This window comes from Rhinolophus sinicus, linkage group LG06 (assembly GCF_036562045.2).
Source record: "Rhinolophus sinicus isolate RSC01 linkage group LG06, ASM3656204v1, whole genome shotgun sequence".
NCBI classification, from domain to species: domain Eukaryota; kingdom Metazoa; phylum Chordata; class Mammalia; order Chiroptera; family Rhinolophidae; genus Rhinolophus; species Rhinolophus sinicus.
The window spans coordinates 22,929,444-22,957,046 of NC_133756.1; the positions used below are offsets into that span (position 1 = coordinate 22,929,444).

At 53.4% G+C, this 27,603-nt stretch overlaps 1 protein-coding gene across 4 annotated transcripts in view; it reads right to left on the bottom strand.

Annotated features, from left to right (window-relative positions):
- The window catches only part of GLIS1 (GLIS family zinc finger 1), a 212,687-nt gene that overhangs the window by 60,821 nt on the left and 124,263 nt on the right, over nucleotides 1–27,603 (bottom strand). For all 4 annotated transcript variants that reach the window (XM_019742765.2, XM_019742763.2, XM_019742764.2 and 1 more), the window contains exons 3-4: nucleotides 24,775–24,952; nucleotides 18,911–19,793 (exon numbers count right to left, since the gene is read on the bottom strand). In XM_019742765.2, the coding sequence (XP_019598324.2) occupies nucleotides 18,911–19,793; nucleotides 24,775–24,952 (1,061 nt within the window). The remainder of the gene's footprint in view (nucleotides 1–18,910; nucleotides 19,794–24,774; nucleotides 24,953–27,603) is intronic.

Here is a 27,603-nt window from a genome sequence, read left to right on the forward strand (position 1 = left end):
GGCTCTAGACGTATGATGAAACCGCGTTACGCAAAGCAGAGAATGCTAGACAGAAAACGAGCAGTGGTTCCAGAACGTCATGGATGTTCATTTTGCTACGCGTTATTACTTACACATATTTGCATGTATTCTTTCGAATGTATCAAATAGGATATAATTCTTTAAATGTAAACATGAGTAAGAGCTGTGGGGCTGAACAGTGCTGGTTCCAACCCTGGTGTCTCCACTTTCCCGCATGTGACCTGCACAAGTCTCTTTCCTAAGCTTCTGCTTCTGTTACTTTATCTAACAAATGGGGACAGTAACACCTTTCTCCGGAGGTGTTTGGAGCCAATCCTAACTCAGCGCAATGTCTGGCATGTATGAAGCACTGAGTAAGTGTTGGCTACTTTTATTATTACTATTCATAAAGATAAACATAGTGGCAGGACATGGACCCAGCCTCCACCACTACCTCTCAGTCCCGTGCTCCTTCTATGATGCCCTTTCTGTCTGGGGTCCCCAGGCCCCTGTGAGCTGAAGCAGGGGGGCTCTTTCCAACCTTGTCAGAGGAGCTGCATCAGAAGCGCCTTGGCCAACAGCCCCTGTGCAGTCAGGCGATGTTTATATTCCTGCTGGATTAAAATCCTCAGCCCGCACGGTAGTGGCCTAGGGGCCTTGGTTATTAATAACCTGGCCTAGTGCTAAGAGCCCCCAGAAAATGGCTGGCAGGTAATAGGTGGGATGGCACAGGCACTTCTTGGATGCACATGTGCTCTGGGGACAGAAACGAGCCTCTTCCAGGCCCTGGCTGGTACCATTACCTGGAGCTGGGGTAAGGGAGGGGGGCCGGCAGCTCAGTCCTGACTTGGGGGGGGCTCCACTTCTAGCCTTGCCTCTGCTTGCTGCAGGGACCCCAGGCAGGCTGCTTCAGCCTCTCATTTGTAAAACAGCACCTGGATCAAATGCGTTAGTGCACGTAGACCAGTGCTTACCACAGGGAGGCCCATCACTTTTAGCTATGATTCCCTTGGGGACCCAGTTTCAAGGGTCATCGTCATTAGTCTATGGGTCCTGGAATTCAGCCTGAAGTATGGCTGTGTCCCAGGGCCCCGAGCAAGGCCTGGTACCAAATACAAAGCATCAGGGAGTGTGAGCTGAACACCACTGCCCAGTGGCAGGCCAGCCTCTGCTCCCACTTCCGGAGGAGAACCTAACCCCTTCCCTCCACTGGCGGAGGTCCTGCCTGTTAGCAAGTCCTTCCTGACACTGAGCTGAACCTGCTTCCTAACAGCTTCCTCCCTCTGAGCTGAGATGGGGGGATGACAGTGCGGAGGAGAAGTCCCCAACCCCATTTGTACCCACTCTCTAGGGCCCAAATCCGCATGCCCTACTCAGTGGGCATTCCGCCTGCCATCCTGGCCAGGAGGAACGATGGCTTCCTCAGGCTTGTACAGACACATGCTGCATGGACACGCAGAGGTGTGCGGACACAGTCACACAGCCACAGACCAACATGCACACAGCAGCGCACGGCAGCTCGGCCCCTGGAGACACATTCAATCACACAGGAGTAGCCACAGATACTAACGTGCAGACATACGCTTGTGCACACGTGCACATGTACACACATACCCCCACACACACAAGCACACATCAAGCCACGGTGATTGGCACCCAGAGACAGGCAAACACATATAAACACAGGGCCCCAGAGGCACTGGGCAACTCTAGAAGCCAGGGAGCCCGGGTCAGAGCCCATTAGCAGAGGGGGCTCAGGCCTTCCTAGAAAGGGACTCGCTTTACCCTGAACACGTCCCTTGGGGGCAGCTCAGGCTAATGCCGGAGACCACAGGTCTCCCCTTAGTCACTCAGCAAGCCTGACATCGAGGAGCTTTTTTAGAAGTGGCATAAACAGATATTCAAGACATAGTCTCTGCTTCATTCCATGCCGTACACATCAGCACACAAATTGCAAGATAATAACAATTAGAACAGTTGCGCAGACCAGTTAACTAGTGTGGAGACCTCGCCACTTACTCCCTATACCAGCCTGCAGCCTGCTTGCTCCAGATGTTCTACACAGCAGGATCCTGTGGTCTGGGATCGGCCTCACCCACACCAGGCCATCTGCACTTCTGGTTTCCACTTGCGAGGTGCTGCTCTGAGTTCCCTCAGGGTCACTCTCCATGAGGCCCTGGTCAAGCATAGCTCTGAGCCTCAGTTGCCCCAGATGTCACTGGACCTTTGGTCAGCTTCCCCTGCAACTTGCCCACCGACCCTCCCTTTCTTCCAGGTCCCACTCACCTCTGTCCCTAGCACCCTACACATTGCTGGGCGTATTCCAATCACTCCATTAGGACTGCTGAACTCCCTTCCCACCCTGGAAGACACTAGTGGCAGACCCTCCCTCTCGGTCTTCCCTGGGAGATCACGTGTACACGAGTCCTCCTTTCAGGGTCTGTTTCTGGGACACGCACTTATACACTGTCTTACAGACGAGGAAACGGAAGCTTCCGAAAGGTAAAGTCACTTTCTAATGTCACACAGCACAGCCTGCCCTTGGCAGTTAATTCTGGGGAGGCCGCCTCCCCACCCCTCATCTGAGGGTGTTGATGAGGTCCTGATGTCTGCTGGTTCCTAACTGGGGTAGAGAAAACAGCCCACTTTACCCGCATGCCCAAACCACATTCACGGTTCCAGCTGTGCCATTAGCCAGGAGCTCTGTGATCCTCGTTAGACGTGGGGTCTAGATGTGAATACAGTTAAGAGGAGGAGGGCTGAGTTCAGCCAGGGTTTGACCACAGGCCTGCTGGAGGGGAGACGTCCACCCCGCCCAACGCCTGGGCGCCCTACCCTCTCAACAAGCGGTGCAGTCACTCCAGGGGCAGAGTGGGCGGCCCCATCTGGACCTGACGTTTCGTCAGGGGCCCTCACTGGACACCCTGGCCCAGCACAGAGGATACTTGGGCCAAGTTGGAAAACTGCTTGCAAATGCAGTGCTCTCCAGCAACCTATATAAATTTGGAGAAAAGGGGTTATTAAACCCTGGGAAACTGCAACCAAAGACACTAACTACATTCTTGGAAAAGCCTCTCGAATCAAGTCATTACCTGCTAGTGAACAAGAAGGGGGCAGAGATTTTAGTTACCCCCCTGGCAGGAGTGTGTGGACGTGCTCCTGAGGCACACACACTTATGTTCACACGTACTCACGCCTCTCCCGCTGCAGCCCAGCCTCACGTCCCTGCAGCCCTGAGGACAGAGCCCGAGCTCCTCCACCTGACACACCAAGCCCTGTTACCAGCCCTGCTCACCCCTCCATCACTCAGTGTTCTGGGCCTCCAGGCCTTTTCTTATGCTGTTCCCTCTCATGTGGGACACCCTTCCCATCCTTTCACACCAGGATAAGTCTTACGTAGCTTCCCTCCCTGGATTAAATCCTCTCCATTCGGTCCCCACTTATATCCCTTCAGGGGATACATCCTGGGGGTTTTGTAACTGGGGTCCTGAGTCTGCCCCCGCTCTAGACCATGAGCAACTCCTGGACAGGACTCCTGGCTGCGTGGCCAATGCTGAGCACGAGGCAGGCACACAGTAGGTGCATAGAGGTGAGTAACACATGCACACAGCTGCACACACACCAACCTGCTCTGAGCTGGCCCTTGAGCAGCCCCAGGCACGGAGGCTGCTGCAGCAGCCACTGCATAGGAGGGCCCGGCCCACCAGCCTGCTGTCTCTTCTCGGAGACACGCGCAGGTGCAGTCAGTAAGAAACGGATGAGAATTCAAGGCGGCCCAGCGGGAGTGAACAACCTGAACTACCCCAGTGTGTCCACTGGGAAAGGACAACCAAAATCATCCCCCACACTGCCCTTGCTGTGGCTGTCCGGAATGTGCTCTCCTCCAGATACCAGATTCAGCTTTTTGTCTGTTTTCTCAGTGAATCTTATGATATTGGCATTACTCTCCATTTTATGTATGAGGCTGAGGCTCAGAGAAGTTAAGTGCTGGGATTCCAAACCCTGGCCTCCCATTGCTTCAGGATACTCTCATTAAGCATTTGCTATCCAGACAAAATGGGTCCCAACGCACAAACTGGCTGACCTGCTTTCTTTCCCAGACAATAATAACACTGCACTTCAACAAGTTGCCTTCTGTGCCTTGGCTCCTAGGAAGCTCCAGGAAAATACAGGATTCAATCACAATTTAACTAAATGAGCTTAGGTTTTTTTCATGTATGTCTGTCCTTTTCTCTAATCTCCACCCGTTTAACTACATATAGATCTTTTATTGTAAACACCCATGTATTAATAGAAGACCAAAACTCAATAAGGAATAAAATGGGCTAGAACAGAAGGGAATGGCCTAGGACACCACAGCAGGATTTTTCTGGTGTTTCCTCCACTTATCCCTGTTCACAGGACGAGACTGAAGCCCAGAGAAGGGGAGCATGGACCGTACCTCAAGTGCTCCCAGCCTCTGCAGGCCTGGCTTCTGGCCTGAATTATCCACTTGGCACAGCAGGCACACTACCTAGAATCAGCTGACCTTTGAACTATGCAGGTTTGAACTGTGCGGGTCAATTGAAAACTTCCACAGATAAATGGACCCACACAGTTCAAACCCATGTTGTTCAAGGTCAACTCACTCATGAAAATGTTTTAAAGTAAAATCGAAAGAAAAGAAAGAACTTTTAAGTCCAAGAAAATGTTTTAACACATAATGTGAATATGTGGTCTTTATACCAATGGGATTTTTCATGTTTTTGATGGAGGTGGGGCCAAAGCCAAAAGTGCCAGCATCACGAATGTCACGAGGAGGCCCTGCTGGCTTGACCCATCTCACCGGTGAGTACGGGAAGCTCCTACTTCCCACCTGCCGGCTTCCTGGGGGCCCAGGCCTATTCTGCACTTCCCTTTCTGACAGGATCCAAAGGGAGCGTTTTCATGAACATTCTATGGAGAGTGGGGCCTTGCCAGGTGAATCTAATTTATACCCTGCAGTAACCACCTCAGACAGCTCTTGAAAGGCTGAAACCGCCGCCCGGCTGTGGGAGGGGATCCCCTGGCTGATTTTGCCAACGAGTTGTCAGGACAAACCTTCCTGGGTTCAAAATGTGGAGACAATTAAAGAGCTGGGGCTTTGAAGGCACAAGCTGAGAACTTCCTGACGGAGGTGCTGACGCGGGCGGCAGACCCTCCTTCCTCACGCCTCAGGACCACACCTTGTCTTCCCCAGCCTTGAGCTGGGCTCACTGTGCGGGCAGAGTGGGAGCGGAGCTGTCCTGCGAAACACCATCCCACTCAGGGTCAAGTGGCAACAGAGCTCAGAGGAGCGGTATGGCAGGGAAATGGCTTGCCCTGGGCATCACCGCTGACCCCGAATGACCCCAGACATCACTGTTGACCCCGAATGACCCCAGGCATCACTGTTGACCCCGAATGACCCCAGGCATTACTGCTGACCCTGTGTGTGACTCTCCGCTGGCCATCCTGCTTCTCCAGGCCCCAGGGTCTTCACTGGGAAGATGGGGCAATGGTCCCAAAGACACAAGGTTGTCACGGGATTATATGGGGCGAAGGGCAGTAAACAACTCCAGGCAGATGAGGCAGGATTCTCATTCCCACTGAACAGATAAGGTAACTGACACCAGAACAAGGAAACAGCTCGCCCTGCCAGAACAAGGGATCCAGTGAGGCTTTGGACATAGACCTGGATCCAGGAGCCCAGAAGGCAGGGTCTGGGTCTTCCCGAGGAGTGGTCCCACCTGCAGGCTTACTTGGATTCAAGTCCTGACCCAGCTCTCCTGGCTGTGGGACGTCCCCACAACCTCTCTTCTGCCCAGTGTGTGCGGCCACGAGCCATACAGCCCCTCCACCTGACCTGCTTCCCTCACCCTTTCTCAGGGCTGGAGCCCAAGGCAGTTGCCCCCAAACCCCTCTCTTCCTCTGCCTCCCCTAACCTGTGAGGTCAGCTCTCGTACTTCACATAGACTCCAGTGGGGGTGGGACACGAGGACGGACGCTTGGGGCTCATGGTGCAGAGTCTTGATACAGCAACCCCCAGCCGGTACTGAATCAGCTTCTGAAAAGCTCAGATTACATGAGATTGTTTTGAAGAGCTGCAGTAACTAATGCAGGTGCCTTGTGAGGGGTCCTCTGGGGCGAGTGCAATGAAAACAGGAAGTAATCAGTGCATGCTCTATTACAGAAACTCGCTGACACAGAAGGTATCCTGAAGCAGTGGGAGCCCAGGGTTTGGAATCCCAGCACTTAACTTCTCTGAGCCTCAGTCTCCTTATCCAGCAAGTGGGAGAGTAACGCCAGTATCAAAAGATTCACTGAGAAAACACAGACAAGAGAGCACATTCCCTAACCAATGCCACTTTCTTTTCCCACACTTCAAAGTATTTGCCTCGGGGTAGTTTCATCATTTCCCCTGCTGTATTCTTGGCTGTAAAATAGGCCTTTTGTCATCAATTAATGCAAAATTGTATTCTTGCTCTATCTCTGGGCCCATGGTCATAAAAACAGGGTCTGTGGAGACGGAATTAATGATAAACAGCTGCAGCAACAGCAGCTAATTACCGAACATCTACTACGTGGACAACTTGACTGTAAATTTATTTCCGAGCCCCAGAAACAGCGTGGGAACCTGATGAGAACTCCTTCTTTCTGGGCCTCAGTTTCCAGATACATAAAAGGATTGAGCCAGATGGTTTCTAAGCTCTTGCCTGGGTCTCACGTTCTATGAGCTGGTGGACTCAGGGTGTCACTGTAGATTAACGAGGGAGGGAAGTCAGGGCAAGTGATGGGGTGAGAGGAGTGAACTAACATGTCTGAACACCTACTGTGCACCAGGCACTGTGCTGGCCACTCTGGGCACACTACCTACCTAGCCGAACCCAGACATGCATCTTGAACCTGAGCAATCCTCACCCCCGCCTTGAATTTGTTGCAAAAACCCTCATTATACAGGGTAAGACGCCTGATCCTCCGCCTGAACCCTTCCCAGCACACTCCATCACTTCTACCCCACACTCCCCTTTCCATTCAATCACATTCATTGAGCAAACAGTTGTTGATTGTGTTATTGTATGCCAGGAACTATTCCAGGCATTGGAGATGCAGCAGGGAACCTGCCCTAAGAAGACTAGATTTCATGGAGCTTACATTTGAGTACAGGGACAGATCACAGACAAACAAATACCAGGTACTCTGAGGAGCTATGCAGCTGAAGGTGCCACTTAAGACATGCGGTAGTCAGGGAAGGCTTCCTGGAGGAGGAGACACGAACTTCCATGAAAGCCTCTGTGGGCCTGAGTATAGGGAGGTGAGGCTGGAGCAAGAGCATTCTGAGCAGACAGAATGAACATACAAAGAGCCTGAAGTGGGAACAAACTTAGCATGTTTGAGGAACAGCCTGGAGCCACCGAGGCTGGCGCAGAGCAAGAGAGAATGTGGAAGGAACTGAGGTCTGAGAACTCAATATGGGTCACACACATACCCCTTCCTGTCCTCCATCTCCTTCCTCCTCCCCTGGGCCTTGCTAGGAATATGGAAAGATAACTATGGATGTCAGAATGTCTCAGTTCAAAGGATCTTAGGGATTCTGGAGTCCAAGCCTTCCATTTTACAGATGAGAAAAACGAGGCCCCAAAGGGTCTGGTGACTTTCCCAGAACAACAAGGCAATTTGAGTGCAGAGGTGGGGAAGAAACTGAGCTCTAAACCCCTGGCCCACACTCTCTGACTGACCAAGACTGACTGAATCAGGGTCATGAGGCCTCAGAGCTTTGAACTAATCAAAATCCTTATCATACACATGAAGAAACTGAGGTTCCAAGGTCAGGTGGCTCTGTGTGCAGGAAGATAGCAAGGGGTGGGTGGGCAGTGGAAGTGAAAACTCACGTACCATGCCTGCGTGGGCCCTTGCCCAGCAATCCATCATCGTGCCTTTCTCATGCACATAGGAGGTGTGATGTTTGAGAGACCTGCCACTGGTTAAAGTCTCGCTGGGGCCTGCTGGGAGGTGCTTTGTGAAGCAGACCCTGCCAGGAGGAAAGGTGATTCTGACACGTGTGGACTATACAAGCTGCCTGCCATCTCCCGCTGCATGACCTCCAGCAGGTCATCTCCCTGCCTTGGGCCTCGGGTCCCCATCTGTCAAAGGGTGCTCCAAGAGCTTGGAGCAGCATCAGAGGAGAGTCCCTGGAAGGTTCTTCGCCAGTGCAAACCCAACACTAGCAAGCGTTCTTCAGAATTTGGGAGGCCAGTGATGGTGTAAATGGAAGCAATGCATGTAAACCCTCAACGCAGGGCCTAGCACATAGTAGATACTTGACAGATGGTGGCTCTGTTAGTGGGTAGGGCACGGGGCGTCGTTCTCTGGATCACTTTTGCTCTGTGACCATCCATGAGCCAAATCCTTTCTATGGGCCTCAGTTTCCACATCAGCAAACCCCACAAGTGCACACACAGGCATTGGTACTTGATGAGCCACCTTCTCCGTCCTGGGGACCTGGGGAGAAGGGATGGCGGCTGGCGGTGGGGAGTGAGCGAGAGCATCTTGAGGAAGTCTCCGAGGCACAGCAGACTCGTTTTCCTTCTTGACTTCCAACTGCGCTCATGTTCGTTGGCAACTCCTGGTCAGAAATGACCCTGTAGGCTCAACTGACTCCCAACACTTGGAGTTCAGCCGATTCTGGGAAGTGCAAGTCGTGGTTAAACGGGGGTGTGGAAAGCAACTTTGGGCAGTGGGATGATCATGGAGCAGGGAGCCAGGGACGTGAGGTAGAGTCCCAGGTGTGACACCTGGCCAGGTAGCTTCCACGTTGTGGATTTCAGTGACCTCCACTGTGAAACAGGGAGCCCGCCACCTCCCTGTGCATTCCTGGAGCACAGCGACTATCCATCGAAAGTCTGCATTCTGGGGCCCCACCCAGGGCCTGGCCACGCCTGGGCAGGTACAAATGCTACTCTCAGCTCGAAAACCCTAAGCCTTTCAGCTGATAAAACAAAGCGGCTGGTGGAGGGTTCACCAGTTGAACATGCACTCACTGGGTGCTTGGCTTGCTCCATGTCCAGCAGAGACCTCCCAGTCATGTCCCCAGAAACACATAGTCCTGCAGAGACCTCCAGTCCCATTGTCCCTTCAGCAAGAAATGCACAGCTTAGCACCACCGTACCATCTGCCCCCAACACGCAGACGGATCAAGGGAGGCCGGGCGGGGGGGTGTGGTGGGGCCAAGCGCAGGCTGTGCTCCCTCAGGGAGCCACCTCGCAGCCCTTTGGAAATCACCACTAGCAGGGTCATGGAGTCCCCATGATGGACTCTCACTTTATCATTAACCTCGTCAGAAGAATGCGTGGTGAGGAGGCAGCACGGCGCGAGTCAGTGCCGTAATCACTTACAGACCATGCTGGCCCCAGTCCTGGCAGTGGAAGGAGATTTATTGTGGAGATGGATGGAAAACAAAGAACAGTTGTGCAAACTTTACGGAGTTACATTATGGGAAATGCCTTTCCCATTTCCCACTGGTAAATGTGCTGGACGCCGTTTCCAAAGAGGATTGGGCTCCGTTACCCCATCGGGTCAGACACGATGCCCAGGCCCTGGCTGCCAGCCAAGCACTGCTGTCTCGGGGCACAGCTGACCCAGGATGCTCTGGAGGAGCCAGGGAAGAGGGCTCCTTCCTGGGCCTCTGGACCCTCACCTGCCTATTGTCACTCCCAGCCCCCCATGTACCCACCTTGACCAACATTCAACATGTTAACGTTGATTGCGTCACTCTCCTGCTCAGAACCCTCCCACGACTTTCTCCACTGCCCTCAGGGTAGAGTCCAAGCTCCTCATACTGGACTTTGAGGCCCTTTCAGGTCCAATTCCAACTGCTATTTCTGCTCCCAGCTCCTATGCATATAACACACTCCATGCAAAAGAGGACACCTACATGCCCTTCAAGGGTCAAGACTATCACATCTCAAAACTTTTGCATAAGCTGTTCCATTTCCTTGAAATAGCTTTCCTCATGGTCTGCCCTTGAAAAGCTCCTAGGCTCCCCTCAATGCCCAGCTCTTATGACGTCCTGGGGGAAGTCTTCTCTCTCCTCTGTGGCACTTGGTTAATTCCCTTGCCCCCATCTTCATCTGATGTTGTACCCCCTGCTTCTAGAGTAAAATCCGGCACAGTGTGGGTGTCAATACAGCTGCGTTGAAAAGTTGGCAGCGGGGAGACAGTATAGCTGAGCTTAAGGCTCTCTCCTTAGGTGGGGGCACAAGTAAGGACTCCTGAGTGTTCTGGGTCTTGGAGCGTCCGGGGTGACCGAGGCCATAGGGTCGTGTGACCCATCACCCACTTAACAGATGAGGCCAGGACACTGAGGTCTGTCACTGCAGCAGTTAAATGAAGCCCAGGAAGTCGGCTCAGCTAACCCATCTGCCATCAGCGGAGACAGAGCCTATTAATGCCCAATCATGAAGTTTACCATTTCCAGGATGTCCCTCTTCGAAAACATGGTCTAGACGCTTTCTTAGAGTCACTGTTGATTTTATCTGACTTTCTCATTCCAGTAAGAGAATCATTTCAATTCCATTTACATTTAATTCAAAAGCTCTTTCCCCCTTTTATTATTTTAAATTCAATTCAGAGGGTTGTATGTTTTTTTTCATCCTTAATTTTTTTCATATTCCATAAAGCAGTGTTGAATTCACAAAACTTGGCCAGCGTTCCTCAAGCGTGGTGCTCCCAGGAATTCTCATTTCTACAAGAACTCGGGTTTGATGACTCGGAAAAAAAAAAAAAGGAACAAGGGCTCCTGTTTTTAAGCACCAAGTATTTGCCAGGCATGAGGTAAGTGCTCCATATACATGATCTCATTGAATTCTTACAACACTCTCCCCTTTACAAAGACAGGCCACTGAGGCTCAGACAGGCCATGTGACTTGTTTGAGATCTCACAGGTGAGTAAGGGGCAGAGCAGGAATCTGAACCCCACGGGTTACCCTATGTGCTTACTTAGCCATCGGTCCACCCTGGCTCACCAATTCCTGGCTCAGAATTTAAATAAGGCGGGAAAGGAGGGGTCAGGGATGGAGAAGAGGGAGGGGTGGGGACAGGGCAGTGGATGGGAAGAGGGTAGGGTAGGGGATGAAAGTGGAGGTGAGGGGTGGGGGATGGGCAGGGGAGGCCTGTAGGGCAGGGAAGGGGGAAGCCCAGGAGAGCTGCAGACCAGAAACTGCATGTGGGGAGCATGTGGCTAGCAAGTTACATGCTTGATGGGAAACCTACCAGGGGGGACGCTCCTGTGAGGGTAACTGTGGACTCCGAGGCCCCGTTACAGGCAGAAGCACTGGAGTGGGAGTCAGAAACTCAACTTGATCCCCTCTGGGGATCACTCTACAGTTCGCAGAGCACAGACCCTCCACCCCCCACAGGGACTCTCCAGGGGCATCACAAGCCCATTTTACAGGTGCATCCACTGAGATTCAGGAGTGAAGTGACTTGTCCAAGGCTGCACAGCCAGTGAGCAGCAGAACTGGGATTCCAGCTCCACCTGTCTCCCGTTCCTCTGCCCTTCCCCAGGCATGGCATTTCCTTCTGGGGCCTTAGTTTCCCCCTCTGGACAGTGACAAGAGAAGGCCCTTAGGGCTCTGACCTAATCACGAGGCTGGAGCTTCAGAAAGCCCGAGTTTGATTTTTAAAAACGAGGGGAGGGGGAAAGCATCCAGTATAAGCCAAGATCTATGGAGGAGGAAACTTGGCTTCAAGAAGGGAAAGGATCTTTGCTTCTATTGGGCCCTCACTGAACACAGAATGCTAGGCATTATCCCATTTCACAGCACAGGAAACGGAGGCTCAGCACAGCGAAGTCCTATCCAAGATCACAAAGCCTGTCCCTGGCAGAGTAGGGACTTATAAGAGCCATGTCTACTCCTTTGGGAATGTTGGCCATTGCGTGGTCACTATCCATTTTAGACTCTCCCTTTTCTCATCTCCTAATACAAACGGCCAAGAAAAATCAGATCCATCCGTTGTGCACTTACTGTGTGCCAGGCATTATGTTAAATAGCTCATGTATAGTATGTGTTATGGAAGCCCGACCACTGTTCCATTCCCTCCACTTTACAGGTAAGAAAGCAGAGGCTTGCAGAAGTCAGTTACTTGCACACAATCACAGGCTGGTAGACAGCCAAGCCAGGCTTCAAGTTAAGGCTTTCTTGCAGAAAAACCTTAAGCACCAAATGAGGGGGGTGAACGTGACTATCTTTAAGGTCCCTCCAGTCGTGTGACTTCATAGGAAATGGGTCTGGAGGACAGTATCCAGGCAACCTCACAGAGCCTTGGAGTAGAGAGGTTGGATGTCCACCAGGGGAGAGCCTCTGTACTAGGGAGCAGGCTCAGCTGTTCTGCCTCCAAGGCCAGGCCAGGCATCAAAGGGCATGTGGTCCCCAAGACACTCAGCCGCACCAGGAAACATTGTTATACATGGGGCAACACGTGCTGGGAGAGCAGGAGGCACAGAGGAAGGGGTAGGAGAAACAGGGACACCGGACTTGGCTGTGAAGGATGGTTAGGAATTTGCTGGGCTGGGAAAGGCAATCCAGATGGAGGGACCAGCAAAAGCCATAGCCCAGAGGAGTGAAAGAATCTGGGAGGAAAGGAAGCCTCAGGGCAGGGAGAAATAAAGCAGGCATCCCAGGGCTACTGTTAACTCTCTGGGCGACGCTGGGCCACAGAACCCCCTCTCTGGGCTTCAGCGTGCCCATCTAATAAATGAATAGACACAAGAACTGATGTGACCCCAGAGGGGTTGTTAATGAGGCACATCTGGATGCCAAGATGAAGCTTGCCTTCACCCAGGAAGGTTTCCTACCCAGACCCTTCCATCTGGAATGAGACGAGGCTCCAACTCCAACTCCCCTTCCCAAAGGAGCTGGACTTGGTGACTTGAGCTGGTTGGACCAGCTTGGCCTTTCTAGGCTCATTTACAGGAGGGTTCTCCAGGGCAGGGGTTTTGAACCATGTTCCCTTTTGCAGCTTTTTAAGCTCCACAGAACCCCCAGCCTCCAGGAAAGAAGACTGTTTTCAGATGACTTATTTATTTTGAAGGTGAAATGTCTAATTCCTTATCCCATGAGCACTCTCTCCTCCAAGATAGAACAAAAGACCCATCGTGTCATCAGGGCAGGGGACAGCAACAGGCTCTCAAGGTGACTGGGCCACTGACTTAGGAAAACGAGTTAAATGCAAATGTCTGTCAGTTTCCCTGCTGGACTGAGGGCTCCTTGAGGCCAGGCTGGCTTTGATTCCCTTCTGTGACCTCAGGTCTACCAGGGCCTGGCACACAGGAGATGCTCGGTGACCGCTTGCTGAATGACTTTCATATTTGGATATTCTCTTGATATTTGTAAGCAGACTAATGATTCTTTGCCTGGGAGGTCGCATGGGGTCTCTGGAGTCAGGCTGAGACCTGGGTTCAAATCTGACCCATGATACATTTGGGGCCTGAACTTGGGCGTGAAATGGACAGCCCTTTCCCTATCTGTGAAATGGGGATAATAATTCCAATCTCTAGGAATGTTCTGGCTGCGATCACACATGTGGGGAAGCCCCATATAAATTGAATAACGTTCTCGTCCCCCTTGACCGACTTGGACAAAGTTTTACAGCCAGGCCTCAAATCCTCAGCTCCTGGCTCCCTCCCTTCCTCCATCGTCCAGCAATAATATCACAAGATTCAAGGGCAGCATCCTTCCCACGGTGCCAGAAGTCTCACATCCCATAATTTTGTCTCCAGACCCCCAGGTCCCAGCACGAGGCCCTGCACACAGGGCAGCCTACTCCTCGGGTGAGGCAAGTGATTCAGGAAGATTCTTCCCTCAGTTGAGGGTCACTTTCCCACAGTCTAACCTTCCCCAACTGTCGGCTACCAGCTCCTTCGGGAAACAGCCCCCCACTGAAGCCCCTTTGCTGTGCACTCCGGGCCCCTCACCACCCTCTCAGGGTCCGTCCTCTCCATCCAATCTTTCCATGAGGAGGATGGACTAACAGACCTGCCTGCTCAGAGATTTCAGGCTCCTGGATAATTCCCAGGATTGAGCCTGAGATGCTGAGGTGCGTCAGGGCGGCTGCTGGCCTAGAAATACGCCCAGCCCACAAGGTTGGTCTCAGGCCACGGTGGGCGGGGAAGGAGCGATGCCCAGGGACTCCGCTGGCTGTGATCTGAGAAGCGCAGAGGGCTCTACTCTGCTGAAGGAAGAGACTGGGCAAAGGTGGGTAGGTGGAAGGCAGTGCGGCCTACGGAATGGTCCAGGCAGCTGAGTAAGGTGATGCAGAACAGGCCATTTCTCTGGGAATGTCAGTAACATGGGCAAGGTAACGCATGGTGGACATAGCATGTCCCAGAATATGTCAGTTCTCTTTTCTCTCAGGACTGCCCATGAGCTATGATCCCAGACCGCCAGTCAAGCCTGACTATCAACTCACAGCCTGGCTGGGCACTTAGTCATTATCTGTCCCCTGCCACATGGCAGACGTGTGACCTTGGGTAGTGATTTAGCCTCTCTGGGCCGCCGAGTTTTCACCAGTTTTTGTTCTGAAGATGGAATGGGGAAGGGCCAACACTGAGCCAGGATATAAGAATCTCTGAATCTCAATAAACAGCAACGCCCACTTCTTCCCCACCCATCTTAGCACCCAGGGTTTTGTTTTTCAGGAGGGGTGGGGGGCTGGGAGCCCCAGGATTATGGAAGATGAGAGTAAATTTGGCCTGGGCTGGCCCTCTGGGAGGTGAGCAAGGCACTCCCAAAAAGTCCAGCCAGGTGGCCAGTGTTCTGAGTTCCTTGGCTGGTTAAGGCCAATCGATAATGCTCAGGTTTTGGTCAGATACATTTCCCTGGTCCCAGGTGCAGCGGCACCCAGGACAGATTGGCACATGGCAGAGAGGGATGGGGACCAATGGCCAGTGCCACTGCAGCTGCCAGAGGAACCCGGACAGGATGGAACCCCACGGCTCCAGCTGAGCATTGGGACTGGGAGGACTGCACCACAGCCTCCTCCCTGAACCCCCACCCCGGAGCCCCCTTCTAGCTCCAGTCACCAGACACTGCCTGGTGTAGAGCCCGCACTCGAGATCACTGGCAGACACCTGACAAAGCCACCAGCACGGATGACGGCCCTGCCCGCCTCACCAACAGTGGAGGCTGCTGCAATTAGTCGACCTCACCATCCAGCTCTACCACTGACTGGCTCTTTTGAGCCTCGTTTCCTCATTTGTAAAACAGTCACCAACGATCCTGTCCTAAGTCCTAGGGCTACTGTACGAATGTCCCGAAATGATCAGTGTGAAAGAGTGTGCTGGGGGAAGGAGGGCATTAACTAAGAACTTCCCTATGTCATCTCCTTTTACCCAAACAACAATCCCAAAAGGCAGGTACTATTATTAACCCATCTTACAACCAAGTGTGCGTCAGCTCAGAGAGGCCAACTCACCTGCCTGAGGTCACACAGCTGGTATGCGGCAGGGCGAGGAAGGGACCCAGGTCTATGTGACTCCAGGTCTGTGCGTTTTACCTATCTATACACACGCTCCACGCTGTACTCACAGCTTTGGTAAAACTCCACAAAAGTCAGGGACTGCAGTCAGTCTTATTTCTTATAAAACCCAAGACGATGAGAGGTTTTCCTTTTCACCCTGCCTCTCTTTTTCTTGACATGGACAAAAGCAAACTACAGTCTGCTAATTTCTGCAGTCTCAGACTATCAGAATTCCAACTGTCTGGGAGAGCCAATCTAACAAAGCAAGAAATTAATCTTTTCAAAGTTAACGTCTTAGAGGCGTCGTGGCGGTATTTGGGTTGGACATAACCTTGCTATCGTAACACAGATGAAACCCCCAATTTAATAAGGCTAAGACAACTCGGACAATGTAAGAAACATAACAGGATATTGCAAAGAGATTACGGCGCTTCCTCTGGACGGCATGGACGAGCCAGGGAGAGGGCAGGGTGGGGGATGGATGGTGTGGTCTACTGGGCGGCCAGCGAGGTGGGTGCCAGTCCCAGGCTTGGCCTGAGGTCTAAGAGGCCTCGGCCGAGGAGAGCTGGGCTCCTTGAGACACCTCGAGGCCCGCCTGGTGCGGGAGCTGAGGCTCCACACTTAGGTTAAATGTAAACCAGCTGCAAGGACGGGAGTGTTACAGTTGGATGGAGTGGGGAAGGCTTACCTCATGAAAGAACTGTGGAAACGGCTGCTGGAAAGATAATAAAAGGATTAACTGCTATTTTAGTGGGCCATTTACTCTTCAATCAAAATGTCTCATCTATTTCCTGTTCTCCAGAGGCTCCAGGTCCAAAATTCCTTTGTCTATTACAGCACATGGTAGCAGAGGCCTGTCATGAGAAATTAATAATTTTACAGGGAAGGGTGATTTTATTTATCTGGGTGCGGGCTGGGGCCCGCTCCTTCCCAGGGGTTGCCTACTGCACCAGCATCTGCGGACGGGGGAGCACGCCCATGGCTGCTGGGAGGAGCTCAGAGGAGATCTCTGCTACCATCTCCAGATGTGGCACCCAGCAGCGCGGGCCCTAGGACCCCAGAGAATAATCAGTTGAACGGGAGAAGATCTACACAAACCACAGCACACAGGTTAGAAAGACGCGAGTTCACATTCCACTCCAATGGTTACTAGCTGCGTAATCTTGGGCAGATTATTTTTATTTGTTTTTGTTACTACTACCGTGTTTCCCCAAAAATGAGACAGGATCTTATGTTAATTTTTGCTCCATTAGGGCTTATTTGCAAGGGATGTCATATTTTTTTCATGTACAACAATCTACATTTATTCAAATATAGTCATGTCATCTTCTTCTGGAACATCGTCATAATGTATCAATGCATCTGTTTGGCTGAGATCTTAACTGGGGCTTATTTTCGGGGAAACACGGTATTACTATCATGATTACCAGCCTCTATTATTATTGTTGTTATTGTTCATCTGTAACTAGCTGTGTGACCTGGGGCAAATTATGTACTCTCTCAGCCTCCGTTTCTTCCTCTGTAAAATGAGGATTAACAGTACCCACCCCATAGGGTAGCTGTGAAGACCACGTGGAATTATCACTTAGAATATCCCCTGCATATGGTCAACACTCAGGAGCTGCGGGCCGGTATTAGCGCCATAATCCGAAATCCCCAAAGAGGCAAGATGAGGAGTTCTCATAGCGGTGGATGGAAGGCTAGCTGGACCCCACCGGACTTTTGTTTCCTCATCTATAAAAAGCGTTGGTTTTATAAGACTCTTGTGAAGATTAAATGCAACCATGGGTGAGCGCAGACACAGCTCTTACATCGTCTCCTCCTTGCAGCCCCTCTGGGCCGCCCCGCCCGCAGCCGATGCAAACTCCGTCCCAGAACCTGTCATGGATCTCCACACCCATCCCTGACTGTGAGTGCTCCCAAGGCAAAGACCTTAGCAGGTCAGGGTCGGGTCCCCAGAGCCAGGCGTGAGCCAGGTGTAAGCCAGGGTGCTGGGGAGTCCACAGAATCAAACAAGATCCCGGCAGGCTGGTCCAGGAGAAAGAGCCCTGGAGAGAGATCCTAAAATGACACCGAGTAATCTGGGCTTCTCCCACCCACGTGCTGGTTCTGCATTTACCAAACTGGACAATGGGCAGTGAAGGCGTCAGTCAACTCCAACGGCCCTAATGGCCAACACAACAACTCCTGGATGCTATGATTCCACATGGGAGGCCTAGTGTGAGAAGGCCACTGACCACAGCACTCTGGGGTTCAGGTCACGCAGCCTCCACGTAGGCCCCACAGACACCAGTAGGATCCCCCACAGGAGACAGGGTATTAATGAGAACTGTAGCTCAGCAGTTGTCAGCTCCAGGGTCTCAGAGGGAGACAGGGCCCTCTGTCTCTAGCAACCCTGGCCCGTGCTGTCTACTGGTCATATCCTTCCAGGCAGGGACACGCCTTTCTGCAAGCTATGTGTCACAACACTCCCCAGAGAGTGGCCCAGCCACCAGCTCTCCCTCCAGCATACTCTTGGGCCAAAGGCATGTGATAAACTCAAATTCTCAGCCTGTTCCTTCCAGCCTCTCCCCATGACCTTTGCACGCCAACCACAGGCTCCCTCCTACTTCTGGGCCTTTGGAGAGGTTGTGCACTGCCTCTTACTTGTCTCTGAAGTGAACTCCTTCTCATCCTCAAGACCCAGCCTCCTTGAAGCTGAGTAAGCTGGGCCAGTGCATCCCCAGCTCACAGCAATACAAGCAGATGGGGACCAAAGGGCAAATACCTGTTCCCTGCAGGATGGAGTTTATGCTGCTGGTGGCCAGTACTTCCTGCTTCCTCCCTACTCCCACAAATGCTGCCCTGGGCTTTGAGCAGGGACAGATGTGTGTCCCCTGTTCCCACTACATCCCTTCCCAGACTGAGTGCTCCATGAAGCAGGGCCCAGTGACAGTGACAACACAGAATGTAGAGGAACTCGACCTTGGCTATGACACTGGCCCTGCAAACCAGACACACTGCTTCCTTCCTTCCTCTGTTTCATCAATGCCCCAAGGGACCCACAGCTCTCAAGCACGTGCATGCAAGAGAGAAGGCTGGCCAAGCCTGCTCTGACCTCGGAACACGTGTGTCATCAACTGAACAAGTATGTGGGACACGAGGCCATGTAGTTCACCTTGGGGTGAGGGATGGGGCACCTGGATAGCACGCGGGGTGCATCCAAGGTTCCATGGGATGGGGCACTGGCCATCTTGACCAGTGGCTACATCCATGGCATTGGTCCTTCCCTCCTAACCACAGGAGATTCTAGCTAGCCGCCAGGTGAAGAGGCTCAGGTAGGCCTCTCCGGGCAGTGAGGGGGTGCTGCTTTGCCGGTCGGGCTGGACGCGGCCTGGGGGCCGTGGGAACTCACCATGCACTTGTTGGGCTTCTCGCCCGAATGCACCCTCATGTGGATGAGCAGCTTGTAGCGGGCGTTGAAGGGCTTGTAGCGGCGCACGCAGCCGGCCCAGAAGCAGGTGAAGTCCTCACCCTTGCGCTGGTCGATGTGGCTCTTCTCGATGTGCCGCACCAGCTCCTCTTGCTGCTCGTAGGCTGCACAGCAGTCCACCCAGCGACACGCCTGGCGCCCAGCCACCACTCTCCCTGCCAGGCCCAGCCCGAGGCCACCAAGGCCCGGGCCTGGTGGCAACTGAGACAAGGGGTACGGGGGTGGCAGGCCCTGCTGGTGAGGCCCAAAGAACTCTGAGAACTCGTCCGCAGGCTCCTGTTTCAGGAAGCCCGCCTTCCGGCAGGATTCAAGTTGCAAACTGCCCTCATGGCTCTCAGTGGTCACAGGGCCAGTCCGGACCCGCTTGGGAGGGCCCCCCAGGTCTCCCGGCAGAGGGGGGCTCCGGAGTCCATTTATGCAGGTGACCAGAGCTGTCTGGGAGGCGCGGATGATGGAGGTGATGTCGGAGGCGGCACAGGGTGAGGAGGAGGCAGAGGAGGTGGGCGGCAGGCCCAGGAGGCAGCAGCGCTTCAGGCCGCCCTCAGGGAGGTGGGCCTCAGGCGGGGGGCCTATGTTGGAGCTGGGCTCACTGCCCAGAAGGTAGCAGGACGGCGCGGGGTTGGCGAGGCCTCGGCCTGGGACGTCCAGGTCTGTGTGCAGGCCTGTGGCTGGAGGGGCCCGGCAGTGGGCGGACAGGGGTGCTCGAGCTTCCATCATGGCCCGGTACCCAGGAAGGGACTCCTGCTTGATGTGCTGTGTGGCCGGGAGGCCGCCATTCACATACATGGCCTGGGGTCTGGGTGACCTGGAAGACAGTGACCAGAGAGGCCATGAGAGGGTGGGTACTGCACAGGGGGAGGCCCAGGTAGGGGAGAGCAGGGAGCCTGAGGACCGAGGGCCAGGGACGCCCAGAGCAAGAGAGGAAGGCAGAGGGCTGGAAGCAGAGAGAAAGGGGGGCAGGGGACGGAGGAGGACAGACTGGTTGTCTGGTCAGCAGGGAAGAATGTGGAGGAAAAAGGATAGAGAGGGGAAGAGGAGTGGGGCTGGAGAGAGGTTCAAAAAGGGCAGGAGGCCTGAAGAGGAGAATGCAGGAAGCAGCACTGTTTCATCTGCTTACCAAGGCCGGCCACCTCCTCTGCCCCTGGGTGCCCTCCCATCCTCCCTCTGAAGCCTCCCCAGGGTCTGCTCTGACCCTCTCCCCCTGACCTTCTAGTGAGTTCTGGAGGAAGGAAGCCAAGGTTGACGTTTTGAAGGATACCCAGGTCCAATCTGTCTTAAATCTTGCTTTTACATGTTCCTTAAATCTTTGTTCATTTTTATAATCTTTCATAATCCTGAACAATATTAATTGTGTGACATTTTGCCCCCAAACAATCTGTCTTTTCCACTGTGAACGTCAGTGGGTGGTGGGTTGCAAACACAGTCATGGTTGGAAATAGGAATAACTGAGGAAAAGCATCCTAGGGATGTCCCAGAATTTCAAGCCCAGACAATGTGACTGCATGAAATGCCACTTTGGGGAGAAGCGGTGGGCGGGCAGGCCAAGCAGAGCGGCGTGTGCGAGGCAGGAAACCTGGGTTCGAGGCCAGGGTCTGCCACTCCCAGCTGGGCACACCTGAGCAAGGTGGTCTGGGGCTCTCCCCTCACCCCAACCTCGCAACGGTTCCCCTCTGTGGGTGAGGCTGCTGTGATGGCAGGCTAGCTGAGGTATGTCTTCTCCACACATGTGATCCATACATTCCTAAAGAGGGCATCTCCCAAACTGGGGGCAAGAAAGTACAGGGAGAGAGTCCAGGGCCTGCTGGTCACTAGAGGACTCTGAGAAGGGGCGAGGCCAGCAAGCTGAAAGTGAGAGTCCAGAGCCCTCAGAGAGCGTCACCTCCAACCCCTCACTACTCTGACAGGAAAGGAGTGAAGAGGGCAAAGGGCTCACCCACAGTCACGAGCAGCAAGCCAGTGACAGGGCTGGACCAGAACGTGTCCGCATACCTTTCTCCTGTATAGAACTGACCTGAAGCCCTCCCTGCATAAAGGCTTGGGGGAGGGGCTCTTAAGCTTGTTTCTCAACTACACTTGCACAGTTCTATGCCGAGGGAGACCCCTCTTCCCTCCCAGGCACTCTGCTGCCCAGAACGTAGTCAGTGGGTGGCATCAGAAGGAGCTTAGATTCCAATGCAGACAACACACACATAAACCCTCCCCAGCCTGGGGACGCTGGGCCCACCATCACCAGCAGAGCTCTGAGAAGCTTAAAGATCTGATATACAAGTGGTGACTTTGTGGAACTTAAAAGATTAAATAAAAGCACAACTGCTCCTGGGCCTGGCAGAGGGGGGCATGGGCAGGGAAGGCCAGCCAGGCAAGCCTCTGTTTCTAGCAATCCCTTTAAAAACAGTGGCAGGTGAAAGCAACCAGAAGAGAGTAGCTGTAGCAGTCTGTGACTTAGTCATCCAAATAATCAACAGCAGAAGCTTGAATGACATCAGGTGGAGAGGAGGCAGCTGTGGTCCTGGTGTCTCGTGGCTTCCGCTTCCCTCACTGTCCTTGGGAGGACAGGCCCTAGTTCCGGCACTGCTCTGCCACCGAACCCTTTGCACCCCAGGCAACTCCCATCACACCTCTAGAAAGTGTGAGTGTGAGTCCCCTGCAGACAGAGCAAACAACCTCGGAGGAGCCCCACGTGCCAGACACTTTCCCGAGGGCTGTCTCGTGCAATCAACACAGGAGAACCACGCATGGTATCTGTTGAATGCATGACCAAATTCTTCAAGGGAGAGGCCGCCATCTGTTTTACACTTACGAAAGCTGAAGCCCTCGCCCAAGCCGGCAGAGGCAGTCCATGATGGAGCAGGAAGTTAAACTTAGATCTGTTTGAATCAGAGCCTGGGATTTTCCTGCAACACTCTTCTGCCCAGGGTCCTGCTTCCTCATCTGTACAGGGATCTAATTTAATGACCATTACGTTTCCTGGCAGCCTCAACCTCCTGAGTCTCAAGGACTCAAACGTGCTTCTGACTATCTGTCACGCTGGACCCTAGAAGGGAGCTGCCAAAATTGTGGAACTCAGTGTTTCGTTAGAAGCGACTCAAGGAGAGAGGAGGGTAATCTTGGACCTCGTGGGGTCCGTGAACCCGCTGGTGGTTCAGGAGCTGGGGCCTGGGCTGCGGGCCAGCGCGGTCACTCCACGGGCTTTTCACTCTGCGCTGGGTGATCTAGGGACTCAACACAGTTCAAAGACCAGGTCCTGCCCTTGAGAAGCTCCGCTTCTAATGGGGAAACTGAGGGCCAGCCCAAGGGAACGCTTAAACTGCAGAGGGGAGGGTAGAGTCGTGGCAAACAGTAGACAGCAAGGGGCCTCTGAAGGCTGAGACGTGCAGCTGTGACATGTGTGGCCCACTCAGAGCAAGGTCAGGAAGCTGGTGTGGTGGCAGGCAGGGGCAACTCCTGGCACTACTGGGGCCTGCCCTGTGTTTCTATCTTCATCTACAGGTAAGGAAGTGAGGCCTGGAGAGGGTCAGCATCATGCCCAAAGTCGCCTAGAGAGCCAGTGATGGAGCTAGGACTTGTCATGCACTTAACAGTACATGCTGCTGGCCATGGTGATGGCGGGCAGTCATTTTAAGCACACAAATGACAAAATCAAAATATTGCTGAAGGTCCTTAAAACTGCTCACACTTTGCTGGGTGACCTCAGGCTCGTTTTGTAGCCTTCACGGCCTCAGTTTCCCCACCCAGTGGCGGTTGTGAGTTGCGCAAGTTAACACGTATAAAGTGCTTGGCCCACTGTGGCACATAGTAAGAGCTCCAAGATTGTCACTTACTAGCAGTAGGACCTGGGCCTCCATGACTGTGTGGATTAAATGAAAGAATGTGCACAGGTGGCAGTCACTCACTCAGAAAGTGGGAGCTATTTGATAGTATTAGAAAGCTGGGCTGGTGGCAAGGAGGCTGGCTGGTGTGGCTGCTGCAGGAACCCCGGCAGGGGAACAAGGTGCCGGAGTTCAGGAGGGGACAGCAAGAATGAGAGGAGGGGCCGCAAACACAAGGCAATCTAGTGGGAGAGAGAAGAGACAGGATTCGATGGGTGTGGGATAGGGGCTGGGTCCTCTTTTTCTTTAGGAAAATGAGGGAGTCTGAAAATGCCAGACTAATTCAACTACTTCAGTGGCAGCCACTTAGATTGACTCTGGTGTAGAGTTCTGGGTACAGACTCTCCTGTGCCCTAAATTGTCAAAATGACATTCAAAATGACAAGTGATCTTTCTGATCATCTCTATCAAGACACAAAGGCCACTTCCTTAGCTTTCCCTAGGTTAGCATAGCTTCCACCCTGTGATAGAAAGAACTTCATGGAGACACTGGACACATCTAGGGAGCTTCAGTGAATAATCAAGCATTTGACTGTCACCACACAACACACAGCTCAAAGTCTGAAGGAAGCTTGCTCCTTGCTATATACTGCATTTATGTCCCCCTAAATTCATAAGCCCTAACTCCCATGTGACTATTAGGAGAGAGAGCCTTCAGGGAGGCACTCAGGGTTCAATGAGGTCATGAGGGTGGGGCCCTAATCCCACAGGACTGGTGTCCTTACAGGAGGAAGACACAGCGGGGGTGTGCGCACAGAGCAAAGGCCATCTGAGGACACAGCGAGAAGGCGGCTGTCCGAAAGCAAGGGAGAGAGGCCTCAGGAGGAACCCATCCTGCTGACACCTTGATCTTGGACTTCCAGCCCACAGAACTGTGAGAAATAAATGTCTGTTATTTAAGCCACTCCGTCTGTGGTGTTTTGTTACGGCAGCCTGAGCAGACTAATACTCTCCTAGACCTCAGAAGACTCACTAACATCAAAGAAGGCCCCAGGGAATCTAAATTCTCAAAGAAAAATGGTTCCATGTAGAAAGAATAAGCACACTGCTGTTGAGTAATATCTCCCACTGTGGCGCTCCCACTGGAAAGTCAGCTCCATCGGGAAGATCTCTGCCTCCTTCGCAAGGCACCCGCAGTAACGCGCAGTGCCTGGCACACAGCAGGCGCTTGATAAATGGCTGGAAAAGGAAGGAACTGCAAACAGGCAGCTGGGCGAGTTTTTAGAATCTCTGATCTGTGAACTGGCCTCGGGTCAGCAGCCCCAAGCAGTGGGGAGAGGGCCCTGGGCGCCAAGTGGGTGGGCACACAGGCCTGTGTGTGGGTGACCTCCACCTGTCAGCAAACCAGAGGGCACGAAGGTAAGGGTGGGAGCCCAGGAGAAAGCCGCAGGAGGAAGATTCCAGCTCACTATGCAATCTAATGGAACATCTGTGCAGAGGCGGATGTCACTAGAATTGTATGAGCATTGAATGAGGGTTACCTGGCAGGGCGCCGAGGGGCGACGGTTCCTGGGGCCGGAGATGGCCCAGGAGGAGGAGCCCCCTCTCCAGGCTACGAGTACTCCAGAGTTTGACACTGTGAACCCTGAGCTGAGCTTTCCTTCCCCAACTCATGCCAGAATCTTCCTCTTCTGAAATGGCTGATTCTCTGTGACAAGCTACCCCAGCTTCTGCAATGGGGAAATATACCTGAATAAAACCACCTTTGTCTCTCATCAGACCCTGTGATGCAGGAGGTGTGGGCCTAGACCAGGCAGCCTCACTGCTACTGGGCTCTGGCTGGTCCCTGGCGAGCCTGTGCCTGTTGCCCTATGTATCCCACGGACCAGGCAGACGAGGTGGGGTCTGCAGGCCCGCGGTCCTTGGCCTCCAGGGAATGTCCACAGAAGGCAGCTGACGGTGGGATGGAGCACATACCTGCTAGGGTGAGGGAAATGGAGCAGCCTCTCGCAGGCAGGGGAGTGGCCCCGGGGCGGGGGGCTTCCTGCAGGGAGAAACAAGCCCTGGCGGCAAGTGGGGCTGGGGCCCTCGGCAAGGTCCAGGTCCAGCAAGCTCTTCTCCGAGGCCGGTGTGCAGTGGCCGTAGCTCCCGTTCACTGGGCAGAGAAAGACAGGAGAAGGGCACAGAGTGAGTGAGGACAGCCTTCAGCGTTGCGGGGAGACGGTCGTCACTGGTGCCGCATGGAACAGAGCACCGTGAGCTAACACTCACGGAACTTCTGCTGCATTCACGGCAGCGGGACACCTCCTTCGAGTCCCACGATCAGCAGCGGGATCAGCGAGAGGACCAGGCACGACGCTGGGCACAGGAAACACGGCCGAGCCAGCCAGACAAGCACGGCCTGGGAGCTCATCACCTGTGAGCCTCGTGTCCATCACCGCGTGCTCATCTGACAAGGTGTGTGGCCACCTGCTGGGGCTGCACAGGCCGGGTGAGCATCACTGGTGTTTGTATGTCAGGGAGCAGCTGCTCACTGAACAGCATCTGCTTGTTACCACCAAAGCTCAGTCTATGCTGTTGCCCCAATTGCCTCGCAGCATAGAAATGCAGGATCCAGTAATCCGCACCTCTGTACCCTCCATGGTTCTTGGATGGCCTGACGACCGTGTGCCCTGCCTGGTCAAGCTGCTGGCTTTCTATGAACACTAACTGAGGCAGTAGATATGAAAGCCCTTGGAAAACGATATAACATGTAACAAAAATGTTAGGCGTGGTTGTTACGTTACTTCCCCTCCCTGGGCCTCAGTTTTCTTATCTACAATGTGAGGAGGGTTAGTCTAGAAACTCTCTTCTTCTAAAGTGCCACTAGATTTGTGCCCTGTCACCTGGCAGGGTTATGCTAAGGAGGAAAGGACATGCGTGGGCTTTGGGGCCCTGCGGACCTCGGTGTGAGCGCCTACTGCCCACACACAAGCCCGTGACTTGGCCAAGTCCCTCCCCACGGCTGACCCTCCCTGAGGCTGCCACTCAGCCCCCTGGTGGAGTACGGTGGAGACATCGCCACCACGCACGCCAGCTCTCCAGGGACGCGGGGAGGTTTTGAGGGCTGAGGCACAGAAGCCCTACCGAGCACAGTGCTGGCACCGAGCAGGTGCGCCAGGAGTAGAAATTGTTTTTATTGCCAAATAACACTTTGAAAAGCGTAAAGTACCCTAGAGAAGTAATAAAACATTATTAACAGCCCAAGTATTGTCCAGGTGCTGTTACCACTAAGCGATGAGGAAAGGACTGACCCAGAACACCATCGGCCCCTCATGTAAGAACAAGAACGACAGACGTACTATTTGCTGAGCAGTGTGTGCAGGGCCTGGCTGGCTGCAAGGCCACTATCTTCATGGAGCACCCCCACTACCCTCTGGGGGAGGTAGAGTATTATGATCCCTATTGCACAGAGCGCAAAACAGAGGCTCAGGGAGGTTACATGACTCACCCAAGATCACACAGCTATAAAGAGTCTAGGCTGGCTCTCTGGCTCAGGTCTGCCAGACCAAAACCTCCCCTTGTAATTGCTGTGTAATAAAAAGGGGTCTCTTAGCCAAATATCCAATCCCACCCTAGTTCTAGCCCACCCCCAAGGCCAGACACTCGCAGCTAACTTGCCATGTGCCCACGGCATTGGATAGGCACCAGCACTCACTGGCCAAGCACTTTACAGTTTGCAGCTGAGAATGCAATGCTCTCAAGGTCCCACGGCGGGTGAGGGACTCGGACAAGTCTCCAGGTCCCCAGGCCCAGGCAAGCGGCTTGAGGTGGCTTGGATGAACATTTGCTCAGAAGCCGCCCTCTGAGTCACCTTCCCAGGCGGAGGCTGGGCCCGGGTCCTGCTGTGAGAAACACCCACTCCCACTGGCTTGGGCTGCTGCTCAGCCAGCCCCTCACAAGCTTATTTTTTAATAACTTGGTTGTTTTTTAATTAAAAAGAAATCCCTGGTAACAAATGTGAATGGCCTGAGTTAATGAGAGCAGGCTGCCGCTCGTTTAACTCCGTCTGTGCTTGGCGGTCTTGGCCTTTTCCAAATCGTTTCTGCATGCGATTTTATTGTCCCACTGAGGCAAATCCTGGGACTGAGCCTCAGAAAACTGTGGATAATTTTATGACCATTAATAGCATTTGGAGCAGAGAAAGCTTAATCATTACACAGGGCTGTTCTCCCAGAGTCTTTGGGTCGGGGACACGGTTCTGAGGTTCCTTCCAGGACCCACCAGGCCCATTGGGGACTCTGGGTCACTTACCCCTCCTTCACTCAGGAGGATGTGTGGCGCGATAGAAAGCCACCGGGGAGGCCAGCACTTATCAAGCCTTTATTCATCCGGCCCTTCCTAGGCGCCAGGAACTTTCAGTCCTTTCAAGTTCCATCCCCGTGAGGCGGGCTCATTATAGCCACTTTCCAGATGAGAAAAGTTGAGGTTTGGAGAGATGAGGGGCTTTCAGCCAAACTCAGGGGTATATAAGAGGCGGGGCCACAAGTCAAACCCAGATGTCTCAGACTTCAAAACCCGAGCTCTGTCCTGTTGCCCCTCAGCCAATTGGTGAACAAGTGGGGCCCCGAACAAGCATCCCCACCTGGGACTCCAATGAAGACCACGTTGGCGGACCTTTGGGGGAAGTGACAGTACAACCACTGCCAGGTGGTAGGACCGCTCCATCTACAGATGGGCACACGAAGGCACAGGGAAGTTTAGTGGTTTGTCCAAAGACACACTGGGAGTCAGGGGCTGTGCCAAGATGTGGAAAGAGACAGTCAT